Source organism: Lepisosteus platostomus, chromosome 18, assembly GCF_059453375.1.
Source record: "Lepisosteus platostomus isolate fLepPlt1 chromosome 18, fLepPlt1.hap1, whole genome shotgun sequence".
NCBI lineage: Eukaryota > Metazoa > Chordata > Actinopteri > Semionotiformes > Lepisosteidae > Lepisosteus > Lepisosteus platostomus.
This window is the reverse complement of record NC_142628.1, coordinates 575,088-602,869: the sequence shown is the minus strand read 5'-3', so window position 1 is coordinate 602,869 and position 27,782 is coordinate 575,088. Positions and strand designations below refer to the sequence as shown.

At 42.5% G+C, this 27,782-nt stretch overlaps 1 protein-coding gene across 11 annotated transcripts in view; it reads right to left on the bottom strand.

Annotated features, from left to right (window-relative positions):
- Positions 1-27,782, bottom strand: part of brsk2b (BR serine/threonine kinase 2b) — a 287,758-nt gene that overhangs the window by 80,618 nt on the left and 179,358 nt on the right. For all 11 annotated transcript variants that reach the window (XM_088610892.1, XM_088610896.1, XM_088610893.1 and 8 more), the window contains exons 3-5: positions 26,798-26,883; positions 22,185-22,325; positions 1,504-1,620 (exon numbers count right to left, since the gene is read on the bottom strand). In XM_088610892.1, coding sequence (XP_088467018.1) covers positions 1,504-1,620; positions 22,185-22,325; positions 26,798-26,883 — 344 coding nt within the window. The remainder of the gene's footprint in view (positions 1-1,503; positions 1,621-22,184; positions 22,326-26,797; positions 26,884-27,782) is intronic.

Here is a 27,782-nt window from a genome sequence, read left to right as displayed (position 1 = left end):
TTGAAAACTTAAATTTAAATAACGACCAAAATACAATATTGAAATTACATTTTATTCAGCAGAAGAAAATGTAATTTATATGAGATAGCCAAACTAACCTCCTTTGAAGAAGAATGAAAAGTTTCTTTAGAAGAGTACGAACCCCATTTTTAAAAACAGGTTAAGAATACACATTTCTTTAAAACATTTGAGATATCTAATAAAAATGTCTTTTTGCAATGTCTGACATTTGCTCACGCACCATGGGTTCAAGTCACATCTGTTGCTCTTGCCTGCTAAACTGGGCCTTGGAGATACCTGTCCCGCAGTCTCCCAATTACAATCAGCTAATGACTTACTTAGGCAATAACCTAAAGTATGACTGAACCGCCAACACCTGGACGCATTCAAACGCCTTTACTCATAAAACCACTTGGGAGCCCAAGAGAATAAACACACCGTCACTGCAGTGCATGCTGGGGTCAAAAGCAGCTGCCTGCCTTTGAGCTGCACTCCGCTCTTTCTAGAGCACAGAGAGCACGTCTGTTTCCTGATGATGCCTGGAGACGGATGAAGTTCACGCGAACAGATGTCGTGACTTGAACTTCTGTTCCTACCCTTAACCTAGCCTACCCCTAGTCATGACTGGAGGGAAAGAGAAGACACCAAACGTCCGTCAGAACAGCTCCAGTTTTGAAAGATACGGAACTATTTGTATTTTTAGTTTCTGTGCGGTAACCCAAAGTCCAACGGTCGGTAGCGTGATTCAAGGTTAATCACACTCTTGAGAAAAGCTTCTCCAGAACTGGCCATCGCCCTTGGTGCTGAGTGAGTAATGACAACCTGCTCCTCTGCATTTATTGCCTCCGAGATGCTGTGAGCACGACTGGAGTGAGAAACGGGGAGATACAGACGGTGCCTCTGCAGCGCTTGCGAATGACGCACACAGACCAGTAAACTTCTGAATAAACCTAAGCAGATTTTCTGGGGTTTTTTGTGAGTGTGCGGAGACCGTAGGAACCTGCAAGGTCATGGATGGTTTCCTCAGAATCGCTTGGATATGGACCAGACTGGAATGAACCATATTCTCAGGAACACGACAAACAAAGATGCTTTCTAGGCCTGCTCAATTGTCATCTCCAGCACAGAAATATCACAAGGTCCCCCTTCTCCATTTTGGCTAAGGGTGTTCACTGACTCAGTCCCAGGCCACCCCACCCACCCTAGTCCGCTCACTCTGCCTTCTCTACTGAATGAGCTGTGCTGCTGTGCTGAGCCGATGGTAATGCATGAATGGCTAATTCTTAAACAGCAATGATGACAATGGCTTATTCAACTATTTTTTCTTTTGGATAAACGACTCAGTAAAATTGGATAAATAAACTGCTCACGTTTTAAGTTCTAATGGTGGAAACATCTATGGAGAGAGCGCATCAGGTATAACTAAGTAAAACTCTCTGCTTTACTGCAAGGCTTCCTTTAATGAGACACTCTTAAAGGGGGCAGATTTGCGATGGAACTCACCCGCAGCTGGTTTCCAGCAGGCTGTCTCCAACCTGCAGCGAGGCCATTCCGAAATCTGCTATCCTGATATTGTTCTTCTCGTCTAGCAACAAGTTCTCTGGCTTCAGGTCCCTGTGGCTGTGGAGGGAGAGAGGAAGCACTATGTGAAGAAACGCTCTACACAGAACAGACAACTTTAGCACCTCTACAGCGCACTCCTGGTCAGGCGGGACCTGGACAAAAAGAGCATTGCGGTACACTGTAGATAAGGTGAAAGGCTTCTGGAAAACAAACCCTTCAGAAGAAAAGACAATTTAAAAAGGTTACAAGCACCAGATTACACAGGAGGTTATGAGAAACATTGATCTGCAGATGAAATAAAATCCTTGCTTGTAACAGAATTCTCCCTGGTACACACCTGACCAATATCCAAGACTTAAATCTTCTGCTTTTACATGAGAGCTAGCACTCAATCAAGCAGAAGAGTGCATTGTGTGCCTTCAGATTCCGATGCACCAATAGTATGCATTGCTCATTAACTATTACAAGTGTCATTGCTCTGTACAGGAAAAGACAACCCAGTTATCTCTAAGTGGCCTGTATGGTTTATCTCGGATTTATGACGTTTCAACAATGAAGCTCTCTGGTTTCCCTGCCCTCATCTTTCACTGACATCTTTACAATTCCACATTAAAATCTGCCTGTGAAAGAAGACAGCTGTACTGCTGAACTCTTCCTTCAGTGAATTAACCCTCTGTGGCTCCATCTGGGTCATCATGCTACTGGACCTCAGGTATAAAAAATCTGCTCGGGCAGAAGCTCAGTCTCCTGTGCTGTGGAGCAATGTTATTAATTGGTGTCAGTTTGTGGATGGCAGTGGTTTGCATGACAAAGTTGTGTCTTTGATGTCTGTCTCCGGGGATCAACAACATAATTTAACACAATATGGCTTCGCAGCATGACACAGACAGAACCTCCTGCACTCAAAAGCCATTTCTTCTATATTTGATCTGAGGGAGAAGCAAAGTTACCATTGTTTAAATATTAAAAAAACAAGTGTTTTAGCTTTAATACATATTTGATGTTACTGCTTCAGCAAAGTTGTGTGTTCTTTAATTTATTTATTGTTTTAAGTGCAAATTATTGATAGGTTTTATTAGTAGTAATTTAGGTGGATGATGCTTTTATCTGAAGTATCTTACTGTACATTTGTACTCATTTACCCTTGAGTACAGCTCCTGGGCTTTGAACCCACACAGTGACATTCTTGCTTTTTTTCTTTTTTCTCAGATTGGATACAAGGTCAAATTAAGCACTGCATTGTGGATGACAGTGGAAAAGTTCAATCTCAGTCTGGCACTTCAAATTAAATGAACAAATGCCTATGTATTGCAATGCCAATTTTTTTGGGGTACAATAATATTTAAATGGATCTCCTGATTAACAGACTTCTCAGTAACAGACCTTGGATTTAATGGACAAAATCTGCTAAAAGGGAATTTTGTCTGTAACATCAGTAATACCAATGCATGAATAATAAAACAAGGAAAACATAAATACTACATTAGTTTAAAATTCAGGAATATCGAAGGTGACTTACAGGTTTATGAAAGTCAGTGGATTATGAAACCCCAGTTGCTTGAAAAAACTCCAACCAGTTTTTGTTTTGTTGTTTTTTTGGGGGGCGGTATAGGGTGGTTATTTGAGATTTATTTGAGATGCTTCATGTTTGTTAATGTGTCTGTGTCAAACATGATTGTACAGTATGATTTTTTTGTACAATAAAATATATGTATAGTGTAGATATCGTAGAACAGTGTGTTTTGGGGTAGAAAAATGTCATTCATAATTTAATAGGCATTTGGCAATACCAGACACCACTTCATCTCTATATGTCTGTTAATCTGAGTTTTTACTGTACTTACTGTCCGGAATTGTCCGCCAAACCCTACAACAGAATCAAGCTGGACTGGACCTACTTTGGCCTTTTCAAGTCAACAAGGCAACTGGGAAGGTTTCTGAACTGCAGTTTGATGATGCAAAAAAGCTGTCAGATTTGCAGTAATGAACAGCCTCTTTATCTGTATTTGATTAATGACTGATCGGTACTACCAAGCTGTACTATTTCAGCTGTCCCGGAGCCCCCTTCATCTTCCTTTGTTGTGCGTATTCTTATCAGCTGACAAATGGCTTGAGCCATGACAACATCGGCAACGGTCCTCTGTGAATCAAATGAACACAATGCAGTCTCGTAAAAGTGGAAATAAAATTAAAGTGTGTCTGGTTTTTCTAATCTTTGTCCAGGATCTGAGTTGTGGTGTCAGAGAATGTTTTTTTCATTCTTAATTGAGTGGAACTTGTCCTCTTTCTCACTTTAAGACAGCTCTATAAAGATATGCTCACCAGGAAAGCACATCTGAATCCACTGGCAAAATACCATAGTATATATGCACTGAGCACATAATGCAATAGTTTAAAAATACACTTTACATAAACTATGCATGATGTAGTCACACATCTAAATTAAATCATGGCTTTTAGAAAAGTGGCTATTATTAATGCATTGAATTGATTACATTCATGTTTTGAGAATTATGAAACCCATTTGAATCCTTATCATAATGTTCTTGTGGAGACATAACATTATTATTTAACAAGTTTAATGTTAAATAACTGTTAGATACAGTAAATCAGCTTCCCCCGGTCTGGAGTAATTATACTTTATGGGCATAATGAGCTGCACTCACTTGAAGCTGAAGACTGGATTCTATTGCAGGTAAGTAGCGACTGATGAGACAAGTGAACAAGCTGTTTAAACACATAGACCAAGGCCACGAAAACTCAATGTTGAAGTATTGAAAGCAATCTGAAAACCAAACCGAGGTGACAGCAGAAGTCCAAACCAGTGAAGACACAAGCAAACAACCTAGAAGGTAATCCAAACGCAAAGTAGAAAACAATTGTGGTCGAAAAAATGCAGCTCAGAGAACAAATCCAAGACCCGGTGAACACACTAAGGCTGAATACCTGAATATCTCAGAGGCAGATCTTATATGGTCAGGTATTAACTGAGAGTGATTTGCTTCGGGTTGTCACAGCAACAGCCTGATTGACAGGTCTGTCAGTAGCTGTGGCTTGACTTTATTTTTAAATAGGCCTTTCTAAGATGGCTTTATTCTTACTTTGGAGTGCTGAGCAATATAAAATAAAAACAATCTACCTATAGGTTTGTAATTCTATAGAAAAAGAGGGAGAGGTACAGTAGCATTTTGGTATTGTTTTATATTGTTTGCCCAACAAATTCGGCAACTCTTCCAGTACTGCATGAACGGTGCATGCAAACCAGGTTACTTCAAACCCCCCTAGTGTTCCCTGTCCCACAGAGTGGTTTCTCTGCAAGTTCTCACCAATCTCATCAGTCATAATTCCTGTTTTAATGCGCTCCAATACAATGAACTTAAAATACTTTACTGTCATTAATGCCTTTAAAGTGTCACTTTTCAACCCATTATCATTTCCTACTTGATTCTGTGCAAGTGTCCCATTAGTGCTTCCTGATCAGGGGAAATGCTTTTCCACTTAGACCCACTGGAGTGTTTAACTTCAAAAACAGCGAGAGCCCCAAAAGCGTTGCTTTATTCCAAATCCCTGCCATTGTGCCAAACCCATGTCTAATTTATTTACTTTTTTAATCTTTTTAGCATCTCATCGACCTATTTGCTGCTCGTAAAGGCAAATTCAACAGCTCAATTATCACCCTATCTAATGTACACGCTCACTGATACAACACTCATGAGAAAAGAAACGTTAATTAAACAAGAATGAGCAGTAGAGTGAAATTCATTAGCAAAGGGAGCTGATTAACCCAGAAGTTCAGCAGAACACAAATGGGAAAAGTTTTCCACTTTCAATTAAAATTATTTCAGTTTCTCTCTAGTTTTTATCAAATACATATGAATGCAGCAAAATACGTTAGTTCGGTATGATCCACTGTATGTACAAATTCTACATTAATTAACCTGCGTATTTTTAACTGAGCAATCAAAAGAACATAAGACTCCTCAGCCAACTAGAGCCCACTCACAGTCCTAGAAGACCAGCACATCCTGTTGAGTCTTTTACTGAGGGGCCCACCAAGACAGAACTGAACACAGATGTGTCCAGAGAGTTTGCATGAAGTCAAGTTCTAGACTGAAAGACAGAACTTCCCTCGCTACCCTGGATTGGAAGAAGCAGTTTGAAAATGGAAGGATTGCTAGAAAAGAGCTTCTTCTCAGTGAGGATCAAGACAACATGGAGTATATTCTATAGTCTTTAGTCAAAGAGCAGGACTACACCCTGAATGGGAGACCATTTCATCCAGGGAGACACCCGTTATCCTTTTCAGCATGTGAAGACTTTTAGTTATTTTAACCTAAACTGTAAATGTTAAATCTTACTTCCCAATGTTGCGAGTGATCTCACCCTGCAACACCCTTGGTGTCTCACCGCCAGAAAGACTTGTGAGGGTCTGAATAGACAATGCCCTTCCTATATGTATGTCTTTTATAGGGATGGCTGTTCACAGGTGCAGCCAATTCCTTCATTTCCGTGTGAGCACACGGCACATGGAATGTCTCATCGCCGCCCTCTGGTGGTTCCACCCTCTCTTCACATCCCAGATCTGGTTGCCCTGTTCCACCACCGCTTGGGCACAGGGAGCCTTGCTGCATATGCTAAAGTATAAAAGGAGTGCGGAAAAATCCAATCTGCATCTTAAATATGTAAATGAGTCACTCAAGGCTAACACTGTGAGTCACTCAGATGTAGTATGGCTGCTTGTTTTTTAAGTACTACAATCCAGGAGTATTGCATCCCAACTGCATCCAAACAAATATGGCTTCCAATCCAATTAGATACTGAAAAAAAAACCTCCACAATCCCAGCAATGGATCTGGGCCATTCTCAAATAGTGACTATTTAAAGAGGAGATATTCAATTCTTATAATCTATCATTGTAGCCCTGGGTACAATAAAGTCTGTCAGCACTTTCTCTGCCTTTGACTCACATGCAAACTCTAATGAGCAGGAAAATAGTAACAAATGAGACCAATCAGGGTTCGTTCCTTTCACTGAGGGTTAATATTGCTGCAGATGTAGGTAACGGTGTCTTGAGTATGAAACAAGGTTAACTGCAAATTTACTATGTAGAACAAATGGTGTTTGTTAAACTATACCCATCTGTCAACGATACCACTTGTTCATTCCACAACAGTTCATTCGAGCAAGAGGTAGTCAAGATACTTGAATGAGCTGACCTATTTAAGATACAGCAGGCCACAATCGAATTCTGTCTCTGAAGCTGCATCAGTTAATCACATTCATTGGCTGAAAATGGCCTGCTTGCCTCAGAGATCAGAACACTTCATTTACAAACTCTTCTTATGTTTGGGTTGGTTGAGGCAATTTTCAGTTGAACTTAATCTGAATCAGCAGGAGCACCAAGTTTGGGAACTCCACAGCAAAATGAAATCCATCTATTGGTAAATCTGTTTTATGAAAAATCTCTGAGCAATATTTAGTTTTACAGTTCTATCTATAGCTGTCAAAGACGGTTTAGGGAACTTCTCAACACATTATTTTTACCTGTGTTAAAGATAAAAATATGTCAGCCCCTTTATCCCACTCTGTCACCTCACAGAAATTATAGGCTGTCAGAGCCGCAGAATAATGATGCTGTCACTCTGCTTTTGAACAGTTCAGCGGAAATATCCACTTGACTTCCAACAGGGGCGAAAATCATATCAGTGACGCTTAGAACGGAAGCCCTGCTCCCCTCTGAACCTCGGTGTTCCTGCTCTTACATGTGGGTTTGTCTTGTGCTCGAGGGCTGTTCTCCCTACAGTATATCCCCCTGCTGCCCCAGGCCCGTCACATGGATGCTGTGACAAAGTTCCAATTCGTACATCTGCCAGTCCACATCGCTCTCTCGCCCCTGGTGCTGAGGCTAGCTGGGGGGCTTCAGACTGCCAATGCATAAATGAAAGGGAAAAACTAATGTTTTCCTAATGTATGCATGGATCCATTTTTCATTCATATAAGGGATCTTCATATGCAGGATTAGGAATATTTATGAGACCCAATGAGACAGAATGAAATTAGAGATGATGATTTAGAATCTACTGGGAATGGCAGCTGTGATAGTTTATAAGATTGTCTGGATTTAGCATTCAGTTTCTTTTAACTGTCTCCACCTTTTAATTTATCCAAAATAATCACTTTGTAAAAAAAACTGATTTACAGTACAATGGAAGTAGCAAATTCTTTGTCAGGTGTATCACATCTATATCTGACACCCTGGCTCTAAACATTTGGACAAAAAATACTATTTTGATCCTATATATTAATGTGAACTCAGACACAGGAGCTGCCTCTTTATGCACAGGCTTGTGGGAGTGTAGGAAATACACCCAGTCACAATGTCGAAGCCGATACCCTACATTCTTTCTGAAAGATGGATCAGATCCTCCAATTACCTACCAATGGTCTCCTCTCATTTGTAGTCTTTCTAAACCTCGGAAAGAGGAAATGTTTAGGTGCGGTCTGACATCAGCCTGTCCAAAGCCTTTGCCTTTGTGTGCACTATACACTAACAGTATAACCAGCCCTCAACCTCCCCCCTTAAAAACCACCACTTTAAACCTGTAATCAAGAAGGAAACCGTATCAAAGGACTCTTCTCATGTTCTCTGCGCAGATCTTTAGTAGCAGTTAAATCAGCTAACAGAATCCTTCTGGTGGTGTCACTGGTAAGGAGAAACAGTGAGAGACTCTTGGAAGAATCCTCAACAGTGTGCTCTTCTTCCAGAAACAAAACAAGACAGGTCCAAAAAATATACAGTGTATATAACCTAAGTTACCATGGTTACATTTCTCAGCTGCAGCACTAAATCAGATTCTGTGCATGAGTCGGGCAATTCTGAGTGTGTAATAAACATCCTAAATTGCACCCTGTTACAATAAGTCCCAGTAAAAATGACATCATTCACCTAGTCAGTGCAAACCTAAAGACTTCATTTATGTAATTAAGAGCTGAGTGGCAAACAGAACAAAACTTCTCTAGTGGCCCCAAAACAACTACTTAAGCAAGGTGCAAAACATACAAGAGGGGGTGAATCAATGGGTGTGTGAGACATTAAATAAATAGGCTGTATTTAGACAAGCACAAAGAACTGCCATCACTATTGCCTGTCAGATACTCTATACCTCAAAACAGCTTGCACATCAACACCCAGAGCTCCAGTACTGAGATCAACACATACTGTATATTCCCATTTACACTCAGATTTCCAGCTGATGTCCTGCGTTTTAATGATCACTTAAGGAAAAAACTACCTATTATCAGCTCTCACTCCCCAATGACCTGCAAAAATAATGGCTTATAATCCCCCTCTCATCCCCAGGCACTTGGCCAGCACCTTCCTCCACCTGCGTGAGGATGAAGAGCACGCCCGCAGGATGTTAAACAGCTCTGGGGTGGATGTTCTGACAGGGCTACAGGGCAACAGGAGAGAGCGTGGCTCCACCAGGCCGCATCGGGAATAAATCGCATCTTCACTGTGTTTTCATAGAGCCCATAAAAGCCAGTGATGCAGACAACAGAGTGCTCAGTTTATAATGAGAGAAACACAGACTGGGAGGTTTTTTGCTGATTTAGTTAGAGTTTGGGCCTTTTATATTCCCCCCGGACACCAGCACCCTCTTTAATATTTTATAGTGGAGAAAAAAATGATGATAATCTGCCCGGGAGCTTCACAGCACATTTGCGTGGAGAGACAGGATGACTCTGTGAAGAATCTGAGAGTGTCGTTTAAATAGCCTGCCTCTGAACTGGAGCAGTGTGCCACCCCTGGGGAAACAGTCACAGTCCACCCTCACAAAACCATTTCAACCCTATAGATCTATCATTAATGCTTTAAAGTGCAGGGTAGCAGGAGGCATGGCTGCCTCGCAGCTCTGGAGCCCGGGGTCAGTTCCTGGGGTGCTGTCTGTGTGGAGTCTGTGTTCTCCCCTTGCTCACATGGGTTTCCTCTGGAGCTCCAGGCTCCTCCCACAGTCCAAAGACATACTGGCAGCTTGGCTTCTGTGAAAACCAGCTCTGGTGTGTCCTGCGATGGCCTGGTGTCCTGTCCAGGGTGTGTGAGTGTGTGTGTGCCCTGTGTGTGCCCTGTGATGGACTAGCATCCTGTCCAGGGTGTGTGAGCGTGTGTGTCTGTGTGTGTCCTGCGATGGCCTGGTGTCCTGTCCAGCGTGTGTGAGTGTGTGTGTCTGTGTGTGTCCTGCGATGGCCTGGTGTCCTGTCCAGCGTGTGTGAGTGTGTGTGTCTGTGTGTGTCCTGCGATGGCCTGGTGTCCTGTCCAGCGTGTGTGAGTGTGTGTGTCTGTGTGTGTCCTGCGATGGCCTGGTGTCCTGTCTAGCGTGTGTGAGTGTGTGTGTCTGTGTGTGTCCTGCGATGGTCTTTCTCCTGCTGCTTGCCAGGATAGGCTCCAGCTCCCCTGTGACTGGAAAGAGAGGTGAGAAATTGGATGGATATACTATTCATTTCTTTCTATTACTATTACTTTCTATTATGCAGATTTTTACTCCAATTTATAATTTATTGAAAAATGGATCTCAGGGCAGGCTGGAGGACTGTGCGAGACAGAGCGGACTCTCTGTCAGTCGCCTTGTCCCCTGCGTGTCACTCCAGGCCCAGGCCTGAATGAAATAATCACAGCGGAAGCTGGCCCACTGCCGCCGCAGGCTCGGCGCGCGGGGAGAGAGGCTTGTCGCTCACGAGCCCTCCCTGGGTCGGTCAGACCCGCTTCCTCTCCGCGCGTGTGAACTGTCACCCGACCGACAGCTGCCCTCCTGCCTGGTGCCGGAGGCGGCTTTCAAGGGGAGGTGCCACTTCAAAGCCCTTCTTCCGTCGGATGCCACTCACTGCCTCATTGCAGCATTCGATTCCTGCCTTTCCCTGAGTTGCTCTTCAATTCCCTGTTTCCCAATGTGCGTCTTTCTCTGGGTGCCTACAGATCTGTGGGTCTTCCATTAAAGACAGACGAAATGTTGCAGCATTAACATAAAGCGAAGATTTAACGTGTGGCAGGATATAAATGCTATAGTTATATCAAAATCACTTACGACAAACTGCAATGGATTCAACTAATGCAGCTTACTAGCTCTTTACGTCTAAAACCACTCAGTCTTTTAACAGAAGCTTATGATTTTGCTAGAATCCGCCGACAGAACCTTCCTCTATCAATTACACCTGCAAGCCTCAGTGGAAAAGGACCCACAGCGGCACTAAACAAGTACAAACAGCACAACAGCTTTAGAAGCTTAAGCCCTAACCCCCACTTCATTCAAGCCCACGACCAATCACAGTGGACAGAATTCGACAGTGACTGCTTGGAAACAGACTGCTCAGTTCTCAGACAGGGATTTATTTCCAAAGCTCTATTTTGTAATATTTCCTTTGAATCGTAGGTCTCCCTTTCCTGCAGCATAGTTCTCAGTCCACCCGCGTGGCCACACGCCTGCCAGTTTAAACGCACACCTACATGTGTCCGGTATTTCGCTTGGGGCGGTTTTCTCCTGCATGCCCTGGGCTTCTGCACTACACAGTAATGGTGGCGCATGAATTGACACCTCTATCCCGTCTCTTCTCCCCTGTTAGCTGTACCTGATTACTGTCTCGCTGGAGATTAAAGTAATGATGATCCCTCTGACAGGACCATTTTACATCAGTCTAGAGAGGCCCCCACCCCCCACATTGTCAGTGTGCTCGTGGGTTGAATACCATTTCAGTCCTTAGCAGACTGTCTCCTCTCCTGCTGCTCCAGAGGGAGAGAGACAGACAGAGCCTGTGGATCCACCTGTCCACCTGACTAGGTCCAGCCTGTCACTCCCCAACACAAACACACAACAACTGAAATGCATGCGATATTTGTAAATTGGCACGAATGACCGATAAAAGGATGACACTTGTCAGCAAAGCAGCAGGACGGTATAGGATACACTGCACTATGAAAAGCTCCTAATGGATGCTTTAACAAAACAATGTTCATTTAGCCATCCATCTATTTTCTAACCACTTTATCTCAGAGTCTATCCCAGCAAGCAATGGGTGCAAGTCAGGATACAGCCTGGACGGGACGCCAGTGCATCGCAAGACACACAGACACACCAACAGACACACACACAGAAACACACACACCAGGGCCAATTTTCCCAGAAGCCAATTAACCTACAGGACTAGTATGTCTTAGCTTCTGGGGGGAAACTGGAGCACCCTGTGGAAATCCATTTGAACACGGGGAGAACATACAATACAAACTGCACACAGACAGCACCTGAGGAACTGAACCCAGGGTCCCAGCACCGCGAGGCAACAATGCTGACCCACTGAGCCACCCTGCAACACATGTACTTCAATTATGTAGCTTAAATCCACATATCCACCCATTTAACTGTTTTATGATTAGAGGCTCATGAGTCAGAGTCCAACTCTGCAGAAGTAGGGAGAGCGTAGCGAGAGCGGGATGTATCCCAGAGGGAATGTCTATCACAGTGCACACACATTCACTCACACACGCATACAAGGGGCAACTAAAGAGTCACCAATTAACCTAGGCAACATGCGGGAAACGAGAGAACCTGAACAAAACCCATGTGGACATGGGGAGAGCATGCAAACTCCTCGCAGAAGGCAGCAGTCCGGAATGGAACCCAGCCACCGCCACTCCACTGCCACCACTCCAAATCGAACTGTCTCTTATATACTTGCATGTCTTGCAGTATGGGACTTATTTAAAAAGGGAAAACATTGCATGCTACCTACAGATACAGACATAACTGATAAATTGTTACACAATCTGACACACAAGCAGGTAGGATATCCAGTTAATTCTCAGCAATCAGAAACACTAGTTAAAAAAAATAAAATAATAATAATAAGTTGAAACCTTGCTTACTTCACTTGGCTAACACACAATCTCTTCTCACACACCCCTCAGTTCACAAATAAAGCTATTTCAACTGACATTTCAGAACATACCCTTTCGCCACATCTGAGATGTTTCCCGAGGCGTAAATCCGCTACATAGCACAATCAAACATCTTGCCTGAGTTAATGATAACCTTTGACACCGCTCTCCACCAGACAGAGATTTTTACTTAATGGAAGATGCAGTTCAAATATGGCTAGCTCCATTACAGCTCATCCACCTCAATCACTGATCACTGGAATAAAATTACCCTCAAGCTTCACAGGTAATGAGTGTTTGCACTGAGACCTGCGGAAAAGGGAAAGATCAACTGGAGACAAAGCAAAATGAACAGAAAGAACTTGATATGCTTGTCTCATTCCTCTTTCTGCAGTTACCTGCAACCTGGCTGGCAGGGACAGATAATTATAGGGCTTAAAATCTACAATTTAGCACTAAAATAACCACTTTGATTATAGAATCATTTTGACAGCCAAGAAAATCTGACTGATGTCAACAAGATAGATGATTAATGCGAGCATAAGATCTTCATTTGGAGAAGGCATAATCCAATCCATACTGTATAATGAAAACGCAGAATATCCAATAAGATTTGGATTCTTTTATTTCTTATGGGATAATTGCCTTTTGTTGCTGGCTTGCAATGATTAAGCAGATGAATTCTGCGCGGGCAGACTGTCTGGATGATCTGGGAACAGCTGGCCGGCCTTGGCTTGGCTGCACAGCACCTCTCTGTCAGTCGCCTTCTTGAGTCCCTCTCAGAAGCCTAGATCAGCAGCCACACTTCAGTGCGTCGCACTGGGGCTCTTCACGCAGAGTACATGGGGCAGCGAGTGTGAGCACAAACTGAGGGGAAATACTAATAACTTAATTCACACTTGCTATTGATGGGAAAGCTCGCAAAAGGCCTGTTCCTTAACACAACGAGTGCTTGTAGACAGCAGAGAGGAGGGGAAAGGGAGAGATGGTGAAAAATCAGGGACAGAGGAAGAGAGGGAGATACAGGGAGAAGGAGAAAGCGAGTGACTGAGTGAGGAGGAGGTACAGACGGTAAGAAAGTTAGAAGAGCACAGGAGAGCACCCAGTACCCTGCTGCATGTGAGCATCAGAGTTGCTCTCCAAAGACCTGCGCTCCCATTTATAAGTTTTAGCTTATTCCCAAGACTCTGTTCTTCCTGCAGAAATACTTTCTCTTGTAGTGAAAACAGCAATTTGAACATTAAAACCTGCCTGCTGATCAATAAACTTTGAGCATGGCTAAGATGTTCCTTGCACTGGATTAGGAAATACAAACACTGTAAATTTAAAAGGGTAAATTAAGAAAAATAAAAACACTGATAAAAATAAAAACAACTATTATTTTTCATTTGGTATATTTTAAAAAAATAACACTGAATGCTCAAACAACAGTGTTAATGCTGTCCTTCCGGATCTATTTTTTTAGTTTCTAATACTTAAGGTATTTTGGAGTCACAGGGAAGCCACAACCTTTCACACCAAACAACAGGCACAAGGCAGGGTACACCCTGGATGGGATGCCAGTCCACTATAGGGCACACCCAGACAAAGACATGCACACCAGAGGCAGTTTTCCCAGAAGCTGATTAACCTACCAGTACAGTATGTCTTTGGACTGCGGGAGAAAACCCACATGCACACAGAGAGAACTTACAAACTCCAACACAGATAGGACTAGGAGTTTAGAAAGGACTCTAGATCAGAAATTGGACCCATCAGTCCAAGGCAGCAATCCAATCCTGTGCCACCAAGACATTGACAATTGGAGTAATATCTTATACATCCCCCCCTTCATGTCAGATATTGGCTTTAAAATAATCTCAAAAGCTTGCAAAGTCTGCAGATGGACTAGACAGGGCTGTCTATATTCTATTCACATTATTTATGGAACCTGTGCTATTACAATATACCAATAATACAAATATATTAGATGTACTATCTAAAACAATTGTCCATAAAATCAAACTTTATGAGGATGATATTTTATTGCTAACCCAGAACCATAATAATCCCTTACTGTCACTCCTTGAGCTAATTTACAATTATACAGTAGTTTACTGTATCAATAAATACCAACTCTTGTTGAAATCTGAAACTGTTATCCTTTTAACTGGGTGACTCTGGCCTGCGGCTTCCAATGGGCTCTGAAATCTCTTTTGAATTATTACTGAAATGTTTTTTTTTCTGAAATCATGTTCTACTATTCAAATCGTGCGGGGAAGATCTCCAAAGTTGAAATCGACTTTGATTTCAATAGTTAAACATCTCACTAGTGTCAACATCTGTAGTTCTCAAGAGCTGAGGTGTTTGCTGGGAGGAAGAGGATCTGAGACACCGATCAAAGGAATCTTCAGGTTTACCTTCGTCAATCAAGTGATGGGCAAATGATGAAGGGTCATCAGTTAAGGAAAAGAAGATATACCAAACAGGTAGAGAGAAGGAAGGACAGAGAGGAGAGAAAAGAAGGGTAAGAGAGGGGGAAGGACATGGGAGAAAGAGAAGAAAGATGTCTTATCCAGATCATCCTTGTCCAGAAACTCAGATTTCCTGTATACAGAATCCCTAGATTAAAACGGCCTCTCCTGATTAGTGGTGCATTTTTAGAATAGGGAGATACGCTTCCTGTTCACTTTGTAGCCTCCGGGTTTATAGAGAAAGAGGTTTAATAATAATAATAATAATAATTGCTTACTAATTGTTGGTTATATTCTGTTTGGTGGAGAAGGCAGGGTTTATCTCTCAAGTTCTAAAAGATTTGAATTCTTAGTCGCAGTCTGGGGATTTTCTGGATAGTCAGGACATAGGCTTCCGGGACGCCTTGTTTGCAAAGAGAGAAACCTGTATGTGTATGTTTACGTTATGTTTACATTGTGAGTTGTTTAGTGTGTCATTGTTAATGATAATAAATGTTTATTTAACCCAGTGTGCCTGACTCTTTACCAAAGCTGTGTCCATGAACAAATAACTCAGGTGCTTCTAATTATTCCAACTGCACAGCTACATTCTTGGCATATTCTTTACAATACAGGAGTTATTTTTTATTATTATTATTATTATTTAACTGACTTATTGATTAACTCGCTTGGCCTATTTCCAGTATTCTAGTGACCCCAATTTCCATCAGAATGGTAGAATTCAAATGAAATAAAGTGATAACGGGTAGGACAGGCTTGGCCATGTGTGCTAAAAAAAAAACAATATTAAAAAGCAAAAATACAAGGAATGATAGTCAGCTTCCTGCTGTATCTTTTGAAAGCTGAATGTCCCTAATGGCTGTTCTTTAGAAAAAGTCACTACTTTGTGCTGCTGACATTCACAGCACAGTAAAGATGTCATTCTATTAGAGTGTGCTGGGCTTCAGTCCATTGGGTGCTCTGTCACCTTAACTACAACAGAATAAGGTGCTTTTTTTAGAAGGACTGCAAATGAAGTGAACTGGTACCTACTGACACATTTCCTCCTGCTAGTGCTGTTAACAGCTTTAGCTGCCGTAACAACCTTTCAAAGCGCTGCACATTTACTATCACAGAGGAAAAAAACACGACTTATCTGAAGGCACATTTCAGCGCTTAGAAAGCAGCAGAAGAGCAGGAAGGAGAAAAGTAATCTAAACAACCAATACCAAAGACGGCGCCATGAGATTTTCTACAGGAAGCTCCGAGTTTCAAGCCTATCTAACGTCCTGGGACCTGCTCCTCCATGGGGATGGGCCACACTGTGCTGGAGTGAGCTAACACACTTGTCTTGGAAAAGGAATGGGCACCTTCTGTGGTGCCATCGCCTGTGATGGATGGTTGGGGGAGATAAATTGCCCCCATTAGTCATGTAGACATTGGGGTGGAGGGGAGGAGGTAGGGAACCTGTTTCTGTACAACAGAATGGGACAGTCAGGCATCAACAACAGCAGCCTAATATCCCTCCTGTTATCTATATTCAAATTAAACCCGTCTAGTATGATGCAATTACTTTTGGAATGTGCGTGTGTGTTAAGAGATCCAATGTCATTGCTCTCCACAGAGATAATTGGCATTATCTGTTATCCACAGAGCCTAATAACATTTGCCAAAAGGCCTTCAGGTAATCAGATTTTCTTTTTCATTTGTCAGCCCATCCTTTTTAATGCACATACACATGCACCGGATTTGCATTCAAAGAAAGAGGGAGTTAATAATCTGTTATGTGGCATTTGCAAGGCAGCTGGAAGTCAAAAGCTTAGCTTCTTTTGTCTCATTTGACAATTTGGCGTGACATTGGCTTGGAAGGAGGACTGTATTTCTCTTGAGGCTTCTGGGAAATTACCCTACAATCTGCCTACTGTATATGCCTGAGATTCTTGGGCTCTAAGAAAACCCCCCGCCTCACTCTAGCCTCTGTATAGAGTAGAAATGAAATAAAAGACTACTATATATTGTTATGCTTAACCTTTCTTTGTAAGACACTAGACCCTTTAGAAGTGGAGACACTCTTCCCTCCGGGTTAGAATGTCCAAACCCAGGACCCATAATGGTGAGAAGGTGCACTGTGCTGCGCTGCAGGAGGTGCAGGCATCATCCTTCAGATGAGGTGTTCAGCCTGACTGCTTCATCCTAAAGGATCCTGTATCTCTGCTTGGAAGAGTAGAGTTGTTCACCCTGAAAACCTGGTTAAATTTCACCTTGGGAACACACTGCCTGCTCTACAAAATTTCCCAATTAATTCAATGGGTGAAGCGATTTCTCACTTATTTATCGGATCTGCTGTGTAGAGAACGGCCGTGATTCACTCAGGTGGGAGCTGCACTTCAGTGGCGGACGAAATGGATCCCCCCTCCTACCTGTGACTTTTTGATGGAAATCACTGTACAAATGCAAGTGTAATGATTGTTAAATAAGACTAAACATTAGTCATTAAGTACAAGGATACTGCAGGTTTCAAGTTCAGCTGTTAAACGCTTCACATTCATAAATGTTTTATTGCTGCAGTTTGACATTTTTGAAATGTTATACACTGCAGCAACTCAATATATGGAAACGTGGTCTAATACAGCTAAGCATAAAGTTTTGGCTCAGGACACAAACACAGCACTAAGGGCATCTGTGTTCCATATCCACACTTCTGGTTTCTTTCTACCTTGTATTTACAATGCTAACCAACTTCTGAAAGGTAGATAATTAACACAGGGTAATTAGCAAGGCAGCACCTATCACTGCAGTGCAGGGAGATCAATGATAAGATGGAACACAAATGGCAGACCGGCCCCTAATTGGCAACCCTAAGGGCTGAGAAAGAAAAGCCCAGGCACTGAGGCGGCGTGGGTGCTGAGACACAACAATGTTCCATTCCGGGACTAAGCTTACAGCCTCGGGCTGATCCGACTCCGCGGGGGGCTCCCCTCTCCTGACCACACTCCGATCGCCCTTGCTCCCTGGGGTAAAGGAGGCTGGGGGGTAGTTAAAAAGGATTTCCTGGCACTTCTATGTTTAAGCACATTAGAGATTGGCACACACGTCATGTTGACAGCTGCCAGGAGAAATTCCCAACTTTTTCTTAATTTTCAATACACAGTATAGTTTCCAGTAATAATAATAATAATAATCCAAAGAGATTCTTCTGGCAATCTGAATAACAGATGTCCATTTAAGTGGCATCTGCCTGTCTAAACTGTTATTAATGGAGTGTTGGGTATTCAACTGACATCGTAACAGCTAAGGCACATTGCATACAGTATCTACTTGCAATTTCAACAACTTGTGTGTTCACACTGCAATACTTTGACTCAGGAAAGTCTCCTGGCCTTCTGTCCTCTGATTTAGTGCAAGCCTTGATTGTGGAATTACTGCGATCTCTGTTCGCTGTACTGCATATAGATAAAAAATGCAGCGATTGTTTTGCAAAATCTATAAGAGAAAAGTTAAGCAAAATACTCGTTCACTTTGTACAATTGAAGTCACAGCGGTAGTGTCTGCAGGACAGCATGGCCATGGTGCAGACAAGTATAACACACCCTGAAGTTTTCTAATGATATTAAATGGTTTTGAAGGTTTTTGTCTCACAACAACTGCAATGGAAATAAGTATTTTTCCTCCTTACACAATAATAATATATAGTACCTGTATTAACCAGGCAAACTCATGTCTTGTCCCCCCTCTGACCCTGAGTGGAGGCTTGAGTCTTGACAACCTCTGACATTTAATAATAATAATAATAATAATTGCTTACACTTATATAGCGCTTTTCTGGACACTCCACTCAAAGCGCTTTACAGGTAATGGGGACTCCCCTCCACCACCACCAATGTGCAGCATCCACCTGGATGATGCGACGGCAGCCATAGTGCGCCAGAACGCTCACCACACATCAGCTATCAGTGGGGAGGAGAGCAGAGTAATGTAGCCAATTCATAGAGGGGGATTATTAGGAGGCCATGATGGGGTAAAGGCCAGGGGGGAAATTTTGGCCAGGACGCCGGGGTTACACCCCTACTCTTTTCGAGAAGCGCCCTGGGATTTTTAATGACCACAGAGAGTCAGGACCTCGGTTTTACGTCTCATCCGAAGGACGGCGCCTGTTTACAGTATAGTGTCCCCGTCACTATACTGGGGCATTAGGACCCACATGGACCGCAGGGTGAGCGCTGCCTGCTGGCCCCACTAACACCTCTTCCAGCAGCAACCTTAGTTTTTCCCAGGAGGTCTCCCATCCAGGTACTGACCAGGCTCACACCTGCTTAGCTTCAGTGGGTTGCCAGTTGTGAGTTGCAGGGTGATATGGCTGCTGGCATATTTCTACAGCCTTCCAGGAAAATCGGCCGCCACCAGACCGAATTGTCCCAGCGATGCATGATTCCCAACCAAAACACCAAGAATGAAATTGCCAAAGGGAATTCATCTCAATGTAAGCTGAAGTGGCCCTAATGCGTCTGCAGTATCAACAAAAAAGAAAGGCAAAAAAATCTAAAACAACTTCTGGGACTCCAGTCTATACTACTCTGGTTCACAGTGAACATGAAGCCCGAGACAATGCAACCTAATGGTTTAATCTACAGTAAATACAGTATATAGCCCTACTTACGAATCTACAGAAACTTACAAAACTCAGCATCACCTCTTCTTGACACTGCTCTTTTCTTGGCAAGTTAATATCTATAACCAAATGCTAGAGGGTTTAGCCCACTCAATCTTTAATTGGTCTGGCTTTCCAGTATGCGCCCTGCTTTAATTTATTGGAGTTAAGGTGCACATGGAAGATAGGAGGGATTTTCCACTGGGCAGCCCATGCATCAGCTTTATCAAGAGGATAATCATCACTCTGTTTTTTTTGTTCACCTTGACTGAATGCCCGGGGACAACAATCTCTTTTTCCAAGCACCCCTTCCTTAAAACAAGAACACAATTTATGCCTTAGTGGTGGTAAAGAGAAAAGAAACTTAATTTAATTTCTTTGCTATCCTCTAAGGATACAGTACTTCAGAATAAAAAAATAAGCTGGGGCACACAGCATGCAAAGAAAATCATTTCTTTTACCATCTCTACATTCACAACATCACAACAGGTACAAAAAAATAATTTTTTACAAAGAACACAGATTCAGCACACATGTTGTAGGCTCTCTCTCTAGCAGCCTTTGTGATAAAAACAACATTTTCTTTGTCCTTTGGAATACTGTATGATGTATGATGTCGTTTCTTAAAAAACAAATCAGATATTTCTGGACTGGACATGGCAGACGGTGCAGATGCGGCACACCTCCAGAGTTCTGGGTTCAATTCCAGCATTACAAGCCTGCCTGTGTGGAGTCTGCATGTCCTTCTCCCACTTGTGTGGCAATTCTCACAGTGCTCCAGCTTCCTCCCACCTCCCAGAGACACACAGGCTAGGCTTTAATTGGCCTTCATGATTAGCCTAGCAGCAGACCACCGTCCCCCAAGGGAGCTCTCATGACTAGTGTACATCCTCAGGCCCCCGGGGGGCTTCGGCTAGCCCCTGCCCTTACCAGGGAAGGCAGTCTGCTGATAGTGCACGGATGGATGGATTTGTTGTCGACACCCGAGTCCCATTTAAATGTTTGGCTGACTGAGTCAGTTTGCCTGCCTTTGACTTGTGAATCGGTCCTCTCCGGCTCCAGACTCACAAGGGAGACACTCTTCCCTCTCGCGCACTTCGGAAGCAGCTCCTGGGCTCCTCCGATCTGCCAGCCATCCTGAGAGCTCGCTTCATAACCCTGCCGCGCTTCCCAAGTCCTTCTGATCACTGACAATTGTCAAGGGCAACGAGCCGCTCCAGGAGCTCCCAGTTCACAGCGAGGGTGTTTAAAATTTAAAATGAATAAAAGGGTCTGCTTTGAAAGGGTTTAAACAGTAACGGTTTTTAAAAAAGTTTTGGAGCTTACGGGGAAAAAAGCAACTGACAAAGTTCCAAGCTATTTAAAACCTTGGCAGATATTGTAAAACTACTTTAGAGAAACTTCATCACATTTTCTAGATAAGCCAGTAAATGAATTCCCCTGGGTGTGAATATGTTAAGCAGAAGCAGATGGAAGCTGGTTACAGAATAGTTTCATCAAATCCCCTTGGGAGGGAGGGGGAGAAACAAGAGAAGCCTATAATATCTGAACCCACATCACCATGGCCAGCGTGAAGGAGTGTATTTGTGTTTGTCCATCCTCTTTTCTAGAACAGATACGACAACCCTAAACTTCAAAACCTCAAAAGAAAAACCAGATAGAAATCTCAAAACTGCGACCTCCCCCTCACTACCTTCGGACTCCAATATGAATCCTGATCTGCAAGCCCATGGCACTGAAGAGCAGCTCCAGTGGCTGTGTCTCCTGAAAGCCACGGAGGTGGTGACATTCACGGAAGATGATGTCACTCTTCACACAGTGCCAGCGTGCTGCGCAGGTGTGTGACAGGCACCACGCTGCAGGAACTCCCCAGGCGAGACGAGTACTGAGTCAGCACAAGCTTAGGCATTCTGCGCACAGGAGAGCAGGCATAAACCGGCTGTCCCCTTTCATAGCTCCTTCACTAACAGAGCTAGGGCTTGGGAAAGACATTCTTCTCCTTTATTGGTTTTGCTTACATATACGGCACCTTGGAATGCTGTTAAATATACTTTGTCAGGCCTATAATGCTGTATGGATTTGTGCTGTTAAATTAAAACGCAATCGACAAAGAGGCAATACATTGCACTCACTGCACACGCTGCACTCATTTCCACATGCTTACGCACGTTTATCTTGGCCTGGTGCATCACAGAGAGCCTAATGCACATCGTTATTTATTTGTTTAGCAGATGCTCCTATCCTGCCTCACTTACAGTACATAGCCTGCAAAAATACGTTTGAGTGAATGAAGAACACAGCTGTACAGCTTAATACAGGTCAAAATCAAAAGTAGCAAATAAAAGTAAAGTGGAAGTGCCTGTCAGTCAAAGTAGTCACTGCAGCTTAGTGCAGGTATAGGATGAATGCAAAGGAGAAGAAAGCGGTAATTATAATTGAGAATCCACAAAATGAGAGCCTTCTGTAAAAGGATACACAAGCAGTTTGAATACTACACAAATTACACAGCTGAGCAGGAAAGATTATTTGTAAAGTGGAAAAACAGATATTAATGAAAAAGAAATAAGAAAAATTGTGCACATTGTGCATGGATTTCAGCCCTTGCAGGAGCACTCACCATATCGAATGGCTGTGGCAGAAGTCTAGCGCAGAGATGATCTGTCGAAAGAACTTTCTGGCTTCCTTGGGTGTTAACCTGCCCTTTTTTACCAGGTAGTCGAAAAGCTCTCCTCCCGACACGTGTTCTAGAACCAAATATCTGTTGGCAAAAGAAGGAAGATCAGTGTGAAAACCAGCACCCATTTCAAAGGCTCCCTTTCTGGTAAAAGAGAAGTGTGACTCCCCCTGCAGAGCAGTCCTGCTCATGCCACTGCCGGTCTGTATGAGCAAGGTGCCAACGATAGAGAAGAAGCTATTACTTCAACTTTACACATCCCTACACACCCAGACTAAAAGGTAACAGGCAACAAACAATGAGAGCCTGCAGCAATGAAATGCTTACTTCTTTCCCTTTAATAATCCTAAAATTAATAAGAAGAACTTCCAATGTGACAAAGTTACTGTATGTCTCCAGCAGGTCTAAATTGTACTTCTTCTGGACACAAACACCTGTGCTGATGCTCAGGATTTAATGCTCCGGGTTTTAAGTACAGGTGATTTGATGCTTTGATGATACCGGGGTGCCATTTTCTAATCATTACAGCAAAAGGAAGGAAAATCAAGCAAAGTGTTAGTCTAAATAGAAAATCTAAACGTTTAAAAAATGGGTCACAATCCTTTTGTCATTGTATACATCATGTTTGCTGTAAGAAATAAAAATAAGCCTGCTTATTTTAGAGAGAACAGTCAACTTATCATTTGGGATGAGCACAGATACAAAATACAAGCAAGATATGGCATTTTTAAGAAAATGTTGCATACTGTATCTGCTTTTGCTTCTAAAGAACATGAAAGTAATTTCCTCTGCACTCATTGATACAGAAATTTAACAGGGCTGATGGAAAAGTTGTACTGCTTGCAAAATCATTGCTTAGGAGCACGCAAAGAGACAGCAGCCAATATGTCCACTTGTTCTATGTCAGATAAGAAAAAAATAGAAACCAAGATGATAAAATCCAATAACAGGTTCATCAAAACCCTATTTGTGGTGACGTCAGTGGCATGGTTATTTTAAAAACTGCTAAACATAGCAAAACTTGGAGAGCTACAGACCTTACAGTATGTGAATTACCTTACACCCTAGCTTGTGAACACTAACCTAATAATCACACGCAATCTCACAGACTGCACAGCGCTGTCAGCAAGTCTGCCACAGATGACCGAGCCTCACCAGAAAGCACCTGCTGCCTGCTCTGTGACAGTGAAGCACACAGAAGGCCACCACACACCAGTGTCACACTCCAGTCGCCACTCTGTTTCCACTTCATTGCTCAAATATCTCAACACATCTAGGTCTCATGCACTGGATCACGGGTTTTTCCTTGCTATCATAAACAGCCGGGGACTTAAAGACACCTCCTGAAGCCGCCAAGAAAACCAAGCTTTTGAAAAAGGGCATTACAAATCTCCTTTGAGAAGATTTTGTTATCCTAGGGATCTGTATTAAAACTGTTGCAGTTCCTAATTTATATCAGTGCTCCAAATTCTGGAATAGTTAGTAAAGTGGTCAAGTTCACAGATGTTGCCTAAATATTAGGGTTACAAAACACTGTACAGTAAGTCTGACCTTAAATCAGCTATTTAAGTCTTATGAAAAAGACTTGGTTTTCTTAAAGACAATGTGAAGGAGGCAAGTGAATTATTGGATGGTCACAAGTAGAATTTAAATTAAAACTGTTACATTAAATTGTACAATTCAGTACTAAGACTTCATCTAGAATACTGTGTATGATTTTGGTCATTGTACTAAAAAAGGGTGCTGCTACTTCAGAATCTGTCCAGAGAACAGCAAACAGAATATCAGACTAAATCCTGATTTGAAAGGAATTAATTACTGTGAATTCCGAAGATTACAGACTCTTTTTAGTTTTAAACCGAGAGGACTCCAAAGGTACCTAGCATTCAAAATTCCAAGTATTCTAAATCCTCCCAGGCATTGACTCAAGTGAACTCTAAGCTTCTTGTCATACTGCTCTTTAACTTCTAAATTGTGTGCTCATTAATAGTTTAGGACTTGTGATTGTAAGTTGCCTTGGAAAATAAATTAAAAATCAAAACATACTATAACGCAAAAGTGTGACATCACAAAATGGAAAGCCTCTTTTGACTACATGTAGACTACACATGCAGGAAGTCACGCGAGCCATGTGCCAGGGAGCTAACTAAGAGTGGTGGGCAATACAGCAGTGAAGCAGAACTAAGTTTCATGGGGACTTATGGTACTCTTATGGATGCTTTATCAATCACATTTTGGGGTATTTTTTCTATTTATTTTTTTTCCTGATAGCTTTTGACCAGGGCGGTTAGCAATGTATTTCTATTTTTGTGACTCTTTAGACTCTCTCTTACTGGGAGCATCTTTGACTGTAATACGAGGAGGCGGATTTCAGGACTTGTCATGTGAGCACCACAATTCTGAGTAGAGAAGGGGTCACCTCTCCAGATTTTTTGGTGGGAGGAAGTCTGCTATTTATTCCTATTATTTTTAAGTATGGGAGAGTGAATGGCAGAATTGATATGTTACTGTGTCTCTCAATTCTCGCTTAGGAGCCGCTACGTATATGTTATTCATTCAAGGAGGTGTCACTGTGTCAGACCCATGATGCCAGTGGAGGCTTGACTTCATGCTGCTGATGGGGTCAAAACCTTTCTGCACATTAGTTCTACTGTAACTGACCTTATCTGAGGGGTTCTTAGGTGGTGATGTGTGCGCGGGGCTTGGGGATATTGTGTATCTTTCTGCGTTTGGAAAAACATACATTTAATAAAAAACGTTCTGCAAAGACACAATCATTTCATGAATAATACTTTTTTTAATAAAGAAAAAAGTTTCCTAAAACAGTACTCAGTGGGAAGCCCTCTAATCAGATCGAAGATGTTCACCCCTTCAGGTAGAGTGGCGCTGTGCAGTGCATCTGAGGGCACAAGTGTTTTTTACATTGGCTTCTAACATCAATGTCTGGGGCCATTGACTTGTCAAAAGCAACCTTTTTCAGTGGAACCAGGGCGTAGGGCAAGAAACGGAAAAGGAAACCGATGGCACTAACAGGCACCTCTTTTCCTGCGTTCTGGCAACCTCCACCTTCACACGAATCCCCCAGGGAATGTGATTCCTTCACAGATTTAAAGATTTACTCAAGCAATTACCTGTCACCAATTCAAATTAGGGTAAAAGTCAAACATGATTTGCAACTATAACATTTTCACAACGAAACTCTTTCCCAGCTGGCAGGGCGATTAGTCCCTGTCATCAGAATATTAAAAACAAATTCCGCTGCGATTTAAGCTGGAGAGCGCCTTTATCAATTATTGAGATCATGGGGTTTTCAAATACACAGAAGCTGCTAGGCTCCGGAAGCTGACAGAGGAAACAGAATGGCTGAGGTTTTATGCATTTTTTATTTTGCTGAGAAAAGAATCTGCATGTAAGTAAATTCCTCTGTAATCCTGTCTCCAGTTCCCTGCTCTCTCTGATCAATTCTAAGAGATGAGCTCTGAGCTGCTGCTGTTACTGCAATTACCAGTTTGCATTGAACATAATTGGCGGAGCAACTATAACAGAGAAACACAGAACACAAGGAGTCATGATGGAGAAAATAAATAACTACAACACAAAGACGGTGTGAACTCCTTTCAGAACCTTCAGACTGTGAGATCAGATGTGGTCATTAGTATGCATGGTCATACAGTACATCTTTCTGAAAATAAAACTGAAAGCCACAACAGCATTAACACTGGCATGAAGGATTATTCACAATATGGTTACACACATAAGCGTTCCACATTACATTAACACTTTCCAATTAAGCATGACTGAAGACCTGCTTTGAGCAGTTATTAATGCTTTGTTTGTACTAGGTTTGTATTCATGTATTCCAGCTGCAAACCACGGAAATCAGACATTCCCCTAAGCCAAGCCCAAAGGAAAATAGTGGAAACACTGCGGTGCCTGATCTTATCAGACCACAGAAGCTAAGCAAGGCTGGGCCCGGTCAGTATTGGACAGGAGACCTTCAGGGGAAATCAGGTTGCTGCAATCAGTAGCATGGTTGGACCTGTAGGTGGTGCCAGTATCCTACATATCCAATATTCAGTTCTGGGGGCGGAGTGGTGGCACTGTGGCTAAGGATATGCGCCTGTGGCTGGAAGGTTGCCGGTTCAAATCCCGTGGCCGGTGTGTGCCTGTGTGTCTCATGGAGAGCAAGCTGGGGTATGCAAAAAGACAAATTCCTAATGCAAGAAATTGTATATGGCCAATAAAGTGATCTTATCTTATCTACATTAATTTAGATCTGGATCTGGGTCATTTAAGATCCTGTGATGCTTTCTGTGAGAGAGGGTTTTTTTTCTTCTAGTCTGGAGTTGCACCGTTTAAACAGATGAGTCTCTGTTTAAGTAAAGGGAAATGCTCAATATTCAGTTCAATAAAAAAAAAAATCCTGTTGTCTCTCAGGAAAATATTAGAAAATACCTAGCGAACCCCAATTTATAGTAAAGGGTCGCATTAAAATTTGAGTTGGAGAGCAGGAATAAACATCAGGGGAAGTCCCCAACAGCAGTGAAAATACTCACAAATATTTTTTGTTTTCGTAGACGTCATGCAACTTTAAAACGTGAGGGTGTTCTATGAGCTTCAGGATGGCTATCTCTCGCTCCACCTGCAAGAGGACAGAAAGAACACGATCATTCAGAGGCAGGAGAAATTTATAAGTACACTGAAACCTCTAATGTTAGTGGGAATAGACGTTTTTGCTCCTGAATTTCACCCTAACTTCCAAAATTAACTGTACAAAGACACAAATCCAGCAGTAGACAACATACTGTACCGTAGGTCCACTCAAAATTGGCTGCAGTTCACTGGAAAACAGTATAAACAATTGATCTGACATTGTGTGTTACATTGTGCAATTACATACAGTACAGCATGTTATTTAATGTAATAACTCACAGTTGTTACAGTTTTATTTCTGTTTCTTTTTCCATGAAACTGGCTGTGACTGTGTCACCAGTTGCTGTTTTTTATACTTTTGAGCTGCTATCCTTTCACCTCAAAATTGTTTGAAACATGAATAGTCATTTAAGTTAGTTTTAGTTTAGCATATTAAGTCAGCTGGTATCATGATCTGTTTCTCCTTGTACACTGCACAGCTGCTAACACACCATCTCCGGAGAACAAGCTGCAATGTCCCAGCATGCTCCACCTTTGTCAATGTCACCAGGTTACCTTGAAAATAATGTTAGAAGAACACTGAAATTATTTATTCCGTAGCCCCTTGCAATCTGTCAACCACAGTCATCGAATGCATCACAAAAAAGGGAACAAAAGCACAGCTTGTATCCATATTTTTAGGCATCAGACAGAACACCCTGGACAGCTTCGAGCTGTAGAGGTTTTTCAACCTTGTGATCTCTTGGCAGAATCTCTGACACCCTCAGTTCAGTGACACTTGTGGGCCTTTTCAAAGACCTCAGCTCATTCCTCACGGTGCTGATGAGATGAGGCAAAGAGCCGCATCTGACCACATTTCTGATCGTTTTAAAGACACGAGCCAAGCAG